At 34.9% G+C, this 15478-nt stretch overlaps 1 protein-coding gene across 1 annotated transcript in view; it reads left to right on the forward strand.

The window, feature by feature from the left end:
• RP2 (RP2 activator of ARL3 GTPase) overlaps positions 1-12989 on the forward strand; it is a 40834-nt gene extending 27845 nt beyond the window's left edge. The window contains exons 4-5 of the mRNA XM_075538988.1: positions 8992-9077; positions 10667-12989. Coding sequence (XP_075395103.1) covers positions 8992-9077; positions 10667-10750 — 170 coding nt within the window. The 3' untranslated portion in view covers positions 10751-12989. The remainder of the gene's footprint in view (positions 1-8991; positions 9078-10666) is intronic.
• Positions 12990-15478: the final 2489 nt, after the last annotated feature.

Raw genomic sequence — 15478 nt, forward strand, 5'->3', positions numbered from 1 at the left:
ATGACAAAATAATAATAATTTATAAATTGTCAAGGGTTCATGAGGAAGTGAGGGGGAAGAAGGGAGGGGGGAAGTGAGCTTGATACCAAGGGCTCAAGTAGAAATAAAATGTTTTGAAACTGATGATGGAAACATGTGCAAATGTGCCTGACACAATATATGGATTGTGATAAGAGCTGTACGAGCCCTCAATAAAAATGCTAACAAAAAATGTGCGGCACTGTGGAAAGTCATGTGACACTACCTCAAACAACTGGGAATGGAAAGTGCATCTCACTCAGCAATCCCTTTGCTGGGTATATACCTTAAATAAGTCAGAGCCATAAAACTAACAAACATAGGCACACCCATGGTCCTTGCAGCACTATTTATAATAAGAATATAGAAACAAACTAAATGCCCATCAGTAGAATAGTACATACACATAATGGAATACTGTGCACCACTGAAAAATAATGATGACACTTTGAAGCACTGCGTGGCATGTATGGACCTGCCCAGTGTTATGTTAAGTGAAACAGTAAGTCACAAAAGAAAAAGTTATCTCAGTCCGCTGTCATAAAGAAAAAAATCAAGATACAAGTTTTCATACCAAAGGAAACACTTTGGTGGTTACCAAGTGGAAGAGAGAAAGAGAAAGGGAGGGTTGATTAAGCAGTAGGCTAGAGGGTAGACAGCAGTTACCTTGGGGGCAGGGGGAGATAGTATTCCTCAAGAGGGAGAAGAGAAAGGTGGCATAGGACAAACTTTTAGGGGAGTTTGATAAGTCGTTTTTTGTTTTTAAACATTTATTAGGGGCTCATACAACTCTTATCACAATCCATACATATACATGCATCAATTGTATAAAGCACATCTGTACATTTGTTGCCCCGATCATTTTCAAAGCATTTGCTCTCCACTTAAGCCCTTTGCATCAGGTCCTCTTTTTTTCCCCTTCCCTCCCCGCTCCCCCCTCCCCCTCCCTCATGAGCCCTTGATAATTTATAGATTGTTATTTTATCATATCTTGCCCTATCCGGCGTCTCCCTTCACCCCCTTTTCTGTTGTCCGTCACCCAGGGAGGAGGTCACATGTGAATCCTTGTAATCGGTTTCCCCTTTCCAACCCACTCCCCCTCTACTCTCCCAGTATCGCCCCTCACACCCTTGGTCCTGCCTATCTGCACCAGCGTACAACCTCTGCTCTATCCAGACTTGCAAGGTAGAATTGTTAAAAACAAAATTTATTATCCAAATTTTCACTACCACTGAGTGGAAATTTTTAAAAGTCACTTAAGGAAGAAGAAAATGCTGTAGAATTGAATGTGGTGATAATTGTACAACTTTTCTCGATATGATTGAGTTATTGAATTGTATGACATATGGATGACATGCTAATAAAAGAGCTAGACAAAAATAAAAAATAGTCACTTGGCCATAAATGCATGCATTTATTTCTTAACTTTCCATTTGATTCCAGTGGTCTACATATTTATCCTAATACTAGAGCCACAATTTTTCATATGAGTCATCAGTGAGTTTGGACTGTTTTTCTTTTGTTTTTGATAGTGAGTATTAGGAACTCTGGTGGTACAGTGGTTCAGCAGTCAGCTGCTAACCAAAAGATCGGGGATTTGAACCAAACAGCCACTGCGAGAAAGGACCTGACAATTGGTTCCTGTAAAGATTATAGCCCAGGAAGCGCTTTAGGGAAATTCTCCATGTAGGATTTTTATGAGTTGGGATAGGCTCAACAGCACATGACACCAAATTAGGAAGTGTGACTCCTTTTACCTTATTCTATTTTTTTGAAGATTATGTTGATTATTTAGGAATTTGAATAGTCTATGTGAATTTGAGGTTCAGCTTTTTCATTTCTACAAAAAGGGGCTGTTAGAATTTTAGATTGTGTTAATTGCTTTGGATAACATTAACATCTTATAAGTCTTCCAGAATCACCAGATTTCTTTACATTACTTTATCTCTTATACAGTTTTCCTTAGCAACATTTTATAGTTTTCAGTGCACAAGTCTTTCACCTACCTGGTTTTATTTTTTCCTAGTTATTTTAGTCTTTTACATTCCATTGTAAAGGGGATTGTTTTATTGATTTCCTTTCCATATATTATTTCATTGTTGGTGTATAGACATACAACTGTTTTGTGTGGTTATCTTGCACCCTGCCTTCTAGACCAATTCATTTATTAACTCTAGTAGCTTTTTTCTGGATTTTGTGGATTTTCTATATATAGGATTGTGTAATCTGCAAAATAAGAGTTTTACTTCTTTCTTTCTCATTTGGGTGCTTTTTGCTTCTTGCCTAATTTTTTCTAATTAGAACTTCCAGTACAATGTTAGCTAGCAATGGTGAAAGTGGCCATGCATATCCTGTTCATGATGTTAAAAGAAAGCTTTCATTCTTTTGCCAATGTGTTTGATGCTCTCTATGGGTTTTTCATAAATGTAGTTTATCATGTTGAGGAATTTCTATTATATTTCTATTCTATTGCTAGTTTGTTTTTTTTTAACATGGATTTTGTCAGATTCCTTTTCTTTATCAGTTGAGATTACTGTGCTTTCTTTCCTTTATCTATTAATGTGGAGCCCCTGTGTGGAGCAAATGGTTAAGCACTAACTGCTAACTAAAAAGTTGATGGCTTGAATCCAAGAAATGACCAACAGTGGACTTTTGAAAGATTCCAGCCATTAAAAACCCTATGGAGTACAGTTCTATGGAACATATAGGGTTTTCCATGAGTTGTAATCAGTTCAATGATAGTGGACGGAATTAATGGAGTACAGTATACGTTGTTTCTTTTTTTGTTAATCATTTTATTGGGGGGGGGGGTTTACAAATCTTCTTACAATCCACCATTCAATTGTATTAAGCACACTTGTATATATGTTGCCATCAACATTTCCAAAACATCTTCTTCCTACTGGAGCCCTTGGTGTCAGCTCCTCCTTATTTTCTTATATTGAACTACTTTTGCATTCCCAAAGTAAAAAACCATTTGGTCATGGTGTATAATCCTTTTAATACATAATTGAAATCTACTTATTCATAATAAGGAATTTATATCTATATGTATAAGGATATTGATTTGTAGTTCCCTTGTAACATCTTTATCTAACATTGGTATCTCGGTAATGATGGTTTTATAAAATGAATTGGGAAGTTTTCACTCCTCTTCTAGTTTTTGAAGAATTTGAGCAGAATTGTTGTTAATTCTTTTTAAAATATATGGTAGAAAGAAAGAAAAAAAACAGTGAAACCATCTAGCATTGTTACTGACATCTATCTAGTGTGTTACTGACTCAGTCTCTTCACCTGTCAGAAGTGTGTTGATTTTTTCTATTTCTTCCTGTGTTTATTTAGATAATTTATATATTTCTAAGAATTTGTTCATTCCATTTAGGTCAGCCATTCTCAACCTGTGAGTCACGACCTCTTTGGGGGGAGGGTTGAATGACCCTTTTACAGGGGTCGCCCGATTCCTAACAGTAGCAAAATTACAGTTAGGAAGTAGCAATGAAAATCATTTTATGGTTGGGGGGGGGGTCACCACCACATGAGGAACTGTATGAAAGGGTTGCGGCATTAGGAAGGTTGAGAACCACTGATTTAGGTTATCTAATTATGCTGGTATGCATTTTTTCATAGCAAGTTCTTATTTTACTACTTCTTTCTGTAAGGTTGGTAATATGACCCTACTTTCATTTCTGATTTTAGTTTCTTATGTGTTTTTACTCCTTGTTAGTCAAAATAAGGGTTTATAGATTCTGTTGATCTTTTCAAAGAACCACTTTTGGTTTCCTTTATTCTCTCATTTTTTATTCTCTAATTTATTTCTGCTCTGATTTTTATTTTCCTACTTCTGGTAGCATTGGGAATAGTTTGAGCTTCTTTTTCTAATCTCTCCAGGTATAGAGTTAGGTTATTATCGTTCCTAAAACAGATATTTAAATATATAAATTTTACTTTGAATGCTACTTTAACTGCATCTCATAGGTTTTGGAATGTTACACTTTCATTTTCTATCATCTCTAGTTTCTATTTTCTTTGTGATTTCTTCTTAGATTCATTGGATACCTAATAGTGTATCTTTTAATTTTTACATAATTGTGAAATTCTTCATTTTCTTTTTGTTATTGATTTCTAGTTTGACTCATTTGTGGTCAGAGAAGATACTTTAATATTTCAATCATTTAAAATTTACTGACAATTTTAGCCCTGGTAATAGAGTGGGTTACACTTTGGCTGATAACCCACAAGGTCAGCAGTTAGAAACCACTAGCCACTCTTGCAGAAAGATAAGGCTTTCTAATCCTGTAAAGATTTATAGTCTCATAAAGCCACAAGGGAAGTTCTACCCTCTTACAGGGTCTCTGAGTTGGAATCAACTCGATGGCAATGAATTGGTTTTGGGATTTTACAACCTAATATATGGTCAAGCCTCTAAAGTGATTCATATACACTGGAGAAGAATATGTGTTGTGCTGTTGTTGGGTGGATTGGCCTATATACAAGCAGCCTCCACATTATAAACATGTTGCATTCCTAAGTCTATCTTTTTTTTTCTTTTTTTTAAACCCTAACCCCTAAGTCTATCTTTAAGTCAAATTTGTACATAAGTCAGTACAGTTAGGTACAGTTCATAGCTAACATTAGTAAGTTAAATATCTTAGTGTACAGTCTGTAGTGTACCTTTCTAGGCATAAAAATTAAAGAAGCACTTCCATAAACACTAAAGCATCATTAACATAACAATATAGTAATAATATTGTTAATGTTTGGGTGCACAGTATAAAATAACACCCATTTGTTATTACAAACCATTGTGTGTACCTCAAATTTTTAATATAATAAGTTTTACAGGAGTTGAATTATAACTTCACATTATACGTAAGTCATACATTCATAACTCTGGGACTACCTATATATCTCTCGGTTAGATGGTTTATAGTGTTGTTCACATCTTCTATTTCCTTATTGATCTTCTGTGTGTATGATCTGTACAACATTGAAAATTGTTGAAATCTCCAGCGATTATTTTAGAACTATTCATTCCGCCCTTCAATTCTGTCAATGTTTGCTTCATATATTTGGGGGCTATTAACAGAAAAAACACACCTAAAGTATGTGAGATGAAATCTTATCATCCTTGCTTTTAAGGAGCATTCTTGTTGTGCTTCTTCCAAAACAGATGTTTGTTCTTCGGGCAGTTCTCAGCATTTTCAATATGCTTCTCCAACACCATAATCTAAATGCACCAGTTGTTCTGCTGTCTTCCATATTCAGTATCCAGCTTTCCCATAGATATGAGGCAATTGAAAAGACCATGGTTTGGATCAGCCACACCTTAGTCCTCAAAGTGACATAACTCAAAAAAGTCCACTCCCACTAGATATAAAAACAGAGGCTCAAAGAACACTTTTATAATAATGTCCATTGCAGTACTATTCACAAAATTGTTAAAAAGGTGAAAACAACCTAAATGCCTATCAACAGACAAATGGATAAATAAAATGTAGTACCTATATACAATGAACTACTACTCAGCCAGTATGAGAAATGAAGTTTTGAAACCAATAAAACCAAACCCATTGTCATTAAATTGATTCCAACTCCTACAGACCTTATAAAATGAAGTAGAATTGCCCGCAGGATTTCCAATGCTGCAGATTGCTGCATCTTTCTCCCCTGAGCATGTGGTGTGTTCGAACTGCTTACTTTTCTGTTTGCAGCTGAGCACTTAGCCATGGTTACCAGGGCTCTTCATGAAATCATAATATGTGCTACAATATGGAGAGAGCTTGAAGTGAAACATGTCAATCACAAAAGGAAAAAACCCTGTCATCTAACAGTGCAGTGACTGTGTGTTCCTTCCATGTTCTTTTGATGCTTCCTCCATCATTCAATATTTTGCCCACGGAATCTTTCAGTTTAGCAACTCAAGGTTGAATTTTTTCTTCACTTCTTTCAACTTGATATATTCTAAGTGTGTTCTTCCTTTTTAGTTTTCAACTGATATTTGCACATTTAATTATAATACGTTGTCTGCCCTTTGAAATTTTCTGTTCAGCTCTTGCACGTCGTTTCTTCCATCTTCTAGCTGCTCTATGCTCAAGAGCAAGTTTCAGGGTCTCTTCTAACATTCACTTTGATCTTTTCTCTCTTTCTTGTCTTTTTAATGGCCTTTTGCTTTCTCCATGTGTGATGTTCTTGAAGTTATCCCACAGCTCATCAAGTCTTCTGTTATTAGTGGTCAGTGAATAAAATCTGTTCTTGAGGTGAACTCTAAATTCAGGTGGGTTATAGTCAGGGTCATATTTTTCTCTTATGAACTTGTTTTCATTTTTTTCAACTTCAACTTGAACTTTCTTCTGAGCAAATTGATAGTCTGTTCCAAAATCAGTCGCTGGCATTGTTTTGGATGAAGATATTAGAAGCTTGATTCTCCATTGTCACTTCCCAGATATAGTCAATTTGATTCCTACATATTCCATATGGTGAAGTCCATGTGTATAGTTGCATTTATGTTGCTTAAAAAAAGGTATTTATGATGAAGAAGTCATTGCTCTTGAAATTTCCTGTCATGTAGTCTCCAGCTTCATTTCTATCACCAAAGCCACATTTTCCTATTGTTCCTTCCACTATGCTTCCAGATTTCTCATTCCATTTGCCAATAATTATCAGGCATCTTGATCACATGTTTGATCAATTTCAGACTAAAGACTTTGATAGAAGTATTCAATTTCTTCATTAGATTTGGTGAGTGGTATGTAAATTTGAATAATACTTGCATCAACAAGATTTCTTTGTAGGTGTATCGGTATTATCCTACCATAGATAGCATTGTATTTCAAGATACAGCTTGAAATATTCTTTTTGATGAAGTCTGCGACATCATTCCTCTTGAAGCTATCATTCCTGGCATAGTAAAGCCCATGATTGTCTGATAGAAAATGCCCAACACCCATTCATTTCAGCTCACTAATGCCTAGGATATTGATCTGTATGCCTTCCTCAAGTCATACATTGTATATTCCATGTTCCAATTATTAACAGATGTTTGCAGCTGTTCTCATTTTGACTCAAATCCATTGGCAGATAAAGGTACCAAAGACTATTCTATCTGAGTCGCATGGTTGACTATCCTTTGAGAAGGCAGCTCTTCCTCTGTCATATTTTGAGTGCCTTCTGACATAAGGGACTTTTATCTTCTGGCAATCTCTCTGACAGCGTTCCACTGCTATTCATAAGGTTTTAGTGGTTAATTACTCAGAAGTGGACAGCATCCTCCTTCCTCATAGTTTGTGCTTAGTCTGGAAGCTCTGCTGAAACCTGTTCACCTTCAGTGACCCTGCTGTTATTTGAAATACCAGTGACATAGCTTCCAGCCTGACAGCAATACACAATCTACCATAGTTCAACAAATTTGACAGATGAGTGGCGGACAAGATAATTTAGAAGTATTCAAATTAGTACCTAGGAATGATAGCACAGATATGAAGAGAATTGAAAAGTAATAACTGAGTCTCTGGTTCTAGAATGTAGTTTTAAATTACCCTAAATATTTTCAAATAGTTATTACTACTGGTGCCTGGCCGCAATTCCTGTTTGGTATGGCTCCATTATTTGTGACCTAGAATTTGGCTGGTAAATGGGGAGAGTTGGGGAAAGGTTTTTTGGCAAAATGTACTTACATGGGGGTACCCCCCCCAAAAAAAAAACAAAATTGCACTGGGTAGAGTAGAGCTTTTATAGTATGCATTTTTTTTCTGCTAGGCGAGCATAAAGCAACTTGCTCTGAGTTAGGCACCTAGTGGGAAGAACCTAGGAAGGTTCTCCCTGATCACAGTGAATTTTTTCATGAAAGCAGTTTCACTCAAAGCTCTTTTTTTGTAATAGTCAATTTAAAAGAACAGCATGCGGCTGTGACATTTTGTTTGTTGCTCTGGAAAGATGTTGCAGAAACTTTTGTGATGTTGAACACAGTTTACAAGGACAGCACTATGGGAAAAACTAAAGTGTACGAGTGGTTTTCTCATTTCAAAAAAGGTAAAATGTTGATTTATGACAAACCTCATTCTGGATGTCCATTGACTTCCTGAACAGATGAAAATGTCCACTCCTAGTGCATTTGGAGTTCATTCCCGCAGGTCAGACTGTTAATCAAGCTTTCTATTTAGAGGTTCTGAAAAGATTGCGTAACAATGTGTGACTGTTACAAAGGCCTGATTTGTGGCAGGTGGGGAACTGGTTTTGCCACCACAGCAATGCACCTACTCATGCAGCCATCTCAATGAGCCAGTTTTTGGCAAAAAGCAGTATGAATCTCTTGCCCCATGCCCCTTATTCACCTGACCTCACTACATGGGACTTCTTTTTGTTGCCGCAAATGAAGAGGGACATGAAAGGACAGCGATTTGAGGACATAGAAGAGGTGAAGAAAAAATGAGGGAGGTGCTGTCAGCATCCAAACAGATGAGTTTGAAAATGTTTCCAAGAACGGAATCTCAGATTTGACAAATGTATTAAGTATAATGGAGAGTACTTTGAAGGTGATAAGGTTGTTTTGTTTTTTAAAAATTTAAATACACAGCTTTGGGAGGGGAGGAGAATTCAAGGTGTTTTGACACCCTTGAATTGGTTTTGATCTGATCTGCCATTTTATCTGGGTTTAGGGGGAATACACTAACTGTGTAGAGTTCTAGTTTTTATAGAAGAATGAAAACAAAACCAGACAATTGTAACACTTTTAAAATGTCACACTAGTCGTCTAATATTACAGAAGCTAATCTTCATGCGATGGGACTCCATGTTCATTTTATTTAAGATTATCATAGAAAGAAGAAACTGAGATGATGTGTCCCATGTACCACCCCCTTTCTCTTATCCCCAAAGAAGATGCTGGAGATTCTTTAGATAATAATAAAAACATTAATTTAAGAATATATGTATTCATGTTAAATAAACCAACAGTATACTTGGTTTTGCTTATAGGTCCTGTTATTGCCTTGGAGTTTAATGGAGATGGTGTTGTAGAAGGATGTCATCTTATTGTAAATGAGATATTCAATGGGACCAAGGTACAAGATTTTATTGACTAATTATGTTGCAGTCAAGCCTTTTCATCTGTTTCTTTTGCTTACAGCCAAATATTGCTTTTTTTTCTCTAGTGTTGCGTGAAATTTTAAAAATGTAAAGCAGATCATGATTTTGACTGTGGTAAATAATTGGAGGCTAAGCTTTGGTTTTTCATTGTAAAGCTAAGAGTTTTAATTTTTAAATATTCAGAAAATAAAGATATGCTTATTAAAATCCTTCAATAGTATCTAAAGTCAAAGTCTGAGCAAATATCTTCATAAGTTGTTATACTTTTTAGAATAATGATATCTTAAGGATCTATCTCTAAGATCATATATGGTTTAGACAGGCAGTTTTGTTACTCAGTTGTTTATTTTTATTTGCTTCAGTTATGCTTCACCAAAAATTGAACTTGAAGCATGTCTAGAAATCATCACATGGGTATTTTCTAGATATGTTAATGAGGTTGCTGTATCTAAGAATTTCAACTTAATACCCCAATATAACCTAAAAACCAAGCATATCAAAGATTAAATGAGTGATTATTATCATTCAGAGATGTTATAGCTGAATGATTTAGAGATTATGAACCTGCACATTTCATAGGTATAATAGTACTGATTTACAATAAACTAGAATAGTTACCCCCCCTCAAACAAACTCATTGCCATCAAGTCGATTCCGATTCATGATGACCCTATAGGACAAGGTAGAACTGCCCTTGTGGGTTTCTGGGACTAACTTTTTTTGGAAGTAGCCAGCCTCATCTTTCTCCCAGGTCTCATCTAATTCTTAACTCACATTTGTAAAAGCTAGTTTTGAAAGGTTCTGTTGAGCACTGCTTTATTTGCCTGACGTTTAAAAAATAGTTCCTTTAGAATTAATAGGGAGTCCTGGTGGAAAAATAGGTTAAGCTTTGAACTGCTAACCGGAAGCTCAATGGTTCAAGCTCAACTGCAACTCAATAGGAGAAAGATGAGGCCATCTGCTTACATCAAGATTTATAGCCTCAGCATCCCTATGAAGCAGACCTACTCTGTTCTATACAGTTGCTTGCACTGAGAATCAACTCCATAACAGTAGGTTTGTTTTTGTTTTGTTTGGTCTTAAAATTAGCCATATATCTTTAGTAGCTTTAAAAAATATTACCTCTGCAAGTTTTGCTTCTCAACCAATTGAAATTGTTATTAAAAATGGAAGCAGCTATGGGTTCTTCAAATAAGTCTTCTTATTCAATGTTGCTGTTAGGTACCCTCAAGTAGCTCAGAGCGAAACGCTGTTCATCCCTGTGCTATCCTCACAGTTATTCAGTAGCATTTGTGATATTGGGTGTTGTATATGAGGTGAAATATAAAATTGCTAGCATAATAAAATATAACTAAAGTATTGTGAACACAAAGACCTTAATTATGAGCACTTTTAAAGGAATTTAATTGAAAGGTTTTGAATCACAAAGAGCTATCGAAACTATATTAGGTAAATTCTACAGATTAGATATTATGAGGATATGATTTTGACCTACAGAGAAAACAGACTTTGGCATTTGGGGATTGCTATTATTTATTTTTTGTTTCTTTTATACTTAAACTAGATGTTTGTATCAGAAAGCAAGGAAACAGCCGCTGGAGATGTAGACAGCTTCTACAACTTTGCTGATATACAGATGGGAATATGAAGTATAATTTGGAACCAAGGACTTGGTATTAAGCTTTTCCAACTTGTTTATGTAGGGTATGAAAATATACATTTTTGTATTAGCAATGATTTTTACTATGCTAAAATTTTTAAAGTTTATTTTAAATAAATTGCTGAGTACTGCATTATTTACTTGAGGTTCAAAAATAGTTCATTTTAAATTGAGTAGTTTTAATTAAGTTTAAAATATTGAACCAACTCCTCCACTAAGCTTTCAGTTTTATTTCTTTGCATATGATACTCTTTGATAGAAAATAGAAGTAACTAATAGTTAATTTTTTAAATCCTAATTAAATGTTCTTTCAAATTTCTAAGAATATAGACTTTCATCGGTGCTCCATGATATTTGTGTGAGAATACATTTTATTATTGTTTGGGGGTTTTTATTTAGAGGGACTTTTTACTATTTGATCTATCAGAATAAACCTATATATGTTATTTACATTTATGGATATTCATTTAAACAATTCTTTCCCAGTTGCATGATCTAGCAAGTGAGATTTTGTACATGGAGTTGATGTAATACTTTGTACATTGTTTTTTAAAGAGTTAGGTGTTTGATAACCAGTTTTGCAAGTTAAACTCTACTAACCGATGTTGGTATAGCAATTTAAAGACTACTTTGTGAGTAGCATGATTATTTGAAGAAATCCTATACTGTTCAGTTTTTAACACAACTGCTGGCTGATTCTTCTGCTTCCTGATAAGAAAAGGTAAATATGCAAGACAAATAAACTCTAGATGCCCTATCACTGGCAGTTCTTAAAAAGAAAATTGTTTTATTAGATTTTGTAGGCGTTTAAGAGAATTAGAACAAAACCTGGACAATCAGGTTACGAAATGGTGAGGCATGGTTATAAGCTATGCAAATTATTTTTAAATTTCTATATGAGTTTTACTTTCATTAGATATACCTCACAGGTCAAAAAATGTTGAAGTACGATAAACTTATTTTAGTTGCTTTGAAGCATTATTTCCCAAACATGCTGCTCATTTACTAGGGCAGAGGAATCTGCTTATTAAAAATACACCTTCTTGGGCTCAATCTCCAGATGAATATCAGTCTTTAGGGACACTCTTTTGAGGAGTATGTTAGAATCTAAAATAATCAGAGAATGTTGCTAGGACAGCTTATGAGAAGAAACTCAACCTGCCATTCATATTATATGTAGAAGCTAATAAGCAATCAGCTTTCATAGGCCTATTTTTTAAAGAAACTTTAAATTTAATTATATTTTGATAAAACAAAGATTGAAAATGCCACTTGTAAAATTCTTCTTATGTTTGTTACTAAAAAGAGTATTTTCATGTTTTAAATGAAAATGTTTGGGATATTTTCTGATTCATTTATAACTCTTACATTGAATTGTGTACGGATGTTCAGAAATAGTACACTGAAAGACTTTTCACATTAAATTAGTAATATTGAGCACCCAGCCACCCTGTGCCTGGCCTTATGACACCTGTTAGCAGTGCATCATTTCAATACTTCTAGAAGGGCATTCTATACTACAAAACTAGATTCGCTTTTAGAACAAACTATTTCATAAGGTGCAAATCAAATTGGGTGATAATTTGGATCACAGTTTACAAATGAGCTTTACAAACAATGATCAAAGGGCATTACTTTTCCCTTATCTAAGCTGTTAGTGTGGTTGTTAGTTGTTAGTCGAGTTAATCCAACTCATGGTGACCCCATTCAACATAGTCTCTGATTATGATTATATTATGAAACATCATTGTTCCCATTAAAAATGAGCACAATATTTATTGTTTTAGAAAAATACACTTCTTCAGCAAAGCTTACAATTAAGTTCCTTATACCATCTTAGCAAAAACTCAGGAATGTAATACCTAAATCAGATGTTAACAAATTTTTCCATTAGATTTAGTGTCTCTTAACCAAAGCCTAAAATTTTATATACTAAAGTTAGATAGTAACTCTTAACTGAGTTTAATATGTCCTTAAGAACAATAATTTGGCTTCTGAATGTTTAACTGGATTTTAACAATAAGCAATAATAAGTATATTTAGTTCTGTTCAAAAAAATTGTAGTAATCGGAATATATAACATTTAATTGTTTAGCTTTGATTTAATGAAAAATGAGTAGCTTTCTTAAAATTATATACATTTACATTTGATATTAGCTTTATTTCTGTTCTTTTAATACTACTACTGTTTTTGCTTCTGGATATTTATGCCTGGCTTTTGTATGTAATTTATCTAGTGGTCATAAAAATGTGATTTGTAATAAATGTTGAAAATGAAAATGGCTTAACACTTCTTTTTGTAGAGCACATATTTACTTACACATATAGAACATTACACAATTTAAAAAATTTAATGTTTAACGCTAAATAAGATAGTCTAATCGGTGTCCTAGGTTAATGAAACATGAACTACATGCACATGCACATATTCTAAGCATGCTGGAAATAATCAAAGGAAGTAGAAAATCAAGTTTAGTCTTAAGGAATTGCCAATATAATTCTTCCTTTACTAAAATTACAAAAGTACTGAAACTACAAACTTGTTAGTTTTTAAACAGCATTTATTTTTTTCAGAGAATTTGAGAAAAAATATGTGCTTGATGTTCTAATCTTAAATTTTGTTTTTCTCATTTAAAAGGTACATAATTGAACTCTGTTTATAAGAAAAGGGATTTCCTAGTGACAAGTTCCAGCAACAGATTCAGAAACAACTGTTTCTCTTTTGTAGTGCTTTAGTGCTTTGCTGGTGAGTGAAGGCTCGTTCTCACCTATAAGTGAGTAGTGAAGGAGCAAGAGCACAGGAAGCAAAGAGCACAACACTCCCCATGGATTTGATATTCCTTCTGGGTCCTGCCCTTACCATTTCATTTTAACCTGGTCCACTGGAAAGTGGATTAATGAAAATTAACTTGTAAATTGTATGACAAGTATCCCCAAAATGAACTACCCACAAAGAGATAATTAACATCACACATCATCATTTTAAGTGGATACTGGCAATACTTGAGCTGACTGCAATAGCAATACCAAACCAAACCAAATTCACCACCATCAAGTCGATTCCGATTCATGGTCCCCATGGTTTTCAGGGACGAACTCTGTGGGAGTAGAAAGCCCCAATTTTCTCCTGTGGAGTGACTGCTGCTTTTGAACTGCTGACCTTGCAGTCATACCCCAACTTGTCAACACTATACCACTAAATTCAACTTATACCCTAAGTCATAGAACTAAAAGCCTCTTGACTTGCCCCACCCTTGTCTACTCCCACCCACTAGTTTACCAGAACAACACCCAACTCATGGATTCCTTAGTCATGAAGCCTTTCATGACTCATTCATTCATTCTTTGGTGTACACATGTACTCTGTATAAATGTCCAAGTACTTGTAATGATTTAGTCTATTTATGAAAGGACTTTAGAAAGTTCATGGGAAAATTCCATTATATTTTTCTATTTCTCTATGAATTGTTGGAAGCCCCCTCAAACAAGCAGCATGAGCATCTTCTAGGAGCTTGTTACAATCTCGGGTCCCATTTCAGCTCTATTGTGTTTTAAAAAGATCCTCAGGGAAGTCATATGCATATTAAAATTAGAGAAGCTCTGTGCTATAATCAAGGCCTAGAAAACTTTGTATTCCAAGAGTAATTTAGGGTCCAGTATGTGATCTATTTTGAGGCACGATGTTAACTTTTTATTGTGAACTAGGTGAGGTTTACAGGGCAGCGCATCAGTTTTGCATTCCACATATTTAATAAATATTTAAATGAACAATTGGCAATCCAGTGCTTCTTAATTCTTACCTCCAAATTTTAGTCTTTTTTATAATTCTTTCCTTCATGTATCCCCCTTGGTTGGAGTTACCCTGAAAAATATGTGTTGCAAATCCTAATCACTTATGCCTATGGTTATAATCCCATTTAGGAATGGGGTGTCTTTGTTTGGTTAGGTAGGTAGGATTAGTGTAAGTATATCTCAAATCAGTGTCTGTTGAAATATAAAAGATATTAAACATGTAAACTAGAATACATAGAAAGGGAAAAGAGGGATGCCAAATTACTTGGTGACTGCTCAAGAGCAGGAACTCAGAAGAGTCAAGGCCCTTCTTCCAGAGCTGACAGAAAGCCTTCCCTCCTGAAGCAGGCACCCTGCATTAGAACTTCTAGACACCTAAACTGTGAGAATAAAATTTTCTGTTAGTCGAAGCCACCCACCCATCTGTGGTATTTCTGGTATAGCAGTTATGTACTCGTGGATACACCGAGTTTTCCAGCACATTAGTAATGCCGTTTTTGTGGTAAAATTAGGTACCTCGGCAGATATTTGCGTCAGCTTATACTCGACTATATATGGTACTTGGTTTTAGAATTTTAAAAACCTAGTATGTCATGATTTTTTCCCTACTTTTTTCTGCACCAAGAGACCTAGAGAGGTAGGAGAGCATTTGTGGTATTCAGAAGAGGACAGTAGTTCGTGATTTTTTTTCTAATCGAGTTTCATATTCAAAGTTGCTTTATTCAAGCAGCACATGTGTAAAACCAATGCAGTGATTTGGTGTTGCCATGGCTGAGGAAAAGTGGAGCCTTGGAGGTATGATAAGTTAACTGTTGGGGTATTGATTGCAAAATCTCGGTGGTTCAAGCCCATCAGTCACTCCATAAAAGAAAGATGAAGCTATCTGTTCCTATAAAGATTTAGTCTTGGAAACCCTAAGGAGCC

The sequence above is a fragment of the Tenrec ecaudatus genome, chromosome X, assembly GCF_050624435.1.
Source record: "Tenrec ecaudatus isolate mTenEca1 chromosome X, mTenEca1.hap1, whole genome shotgun sequence".
NCBI lineage: Eukaryota > Metazoa > Chordata > Mammalia > Afrosoricida > Tenrecidae > Tenrec > Tenrec ecaudatus.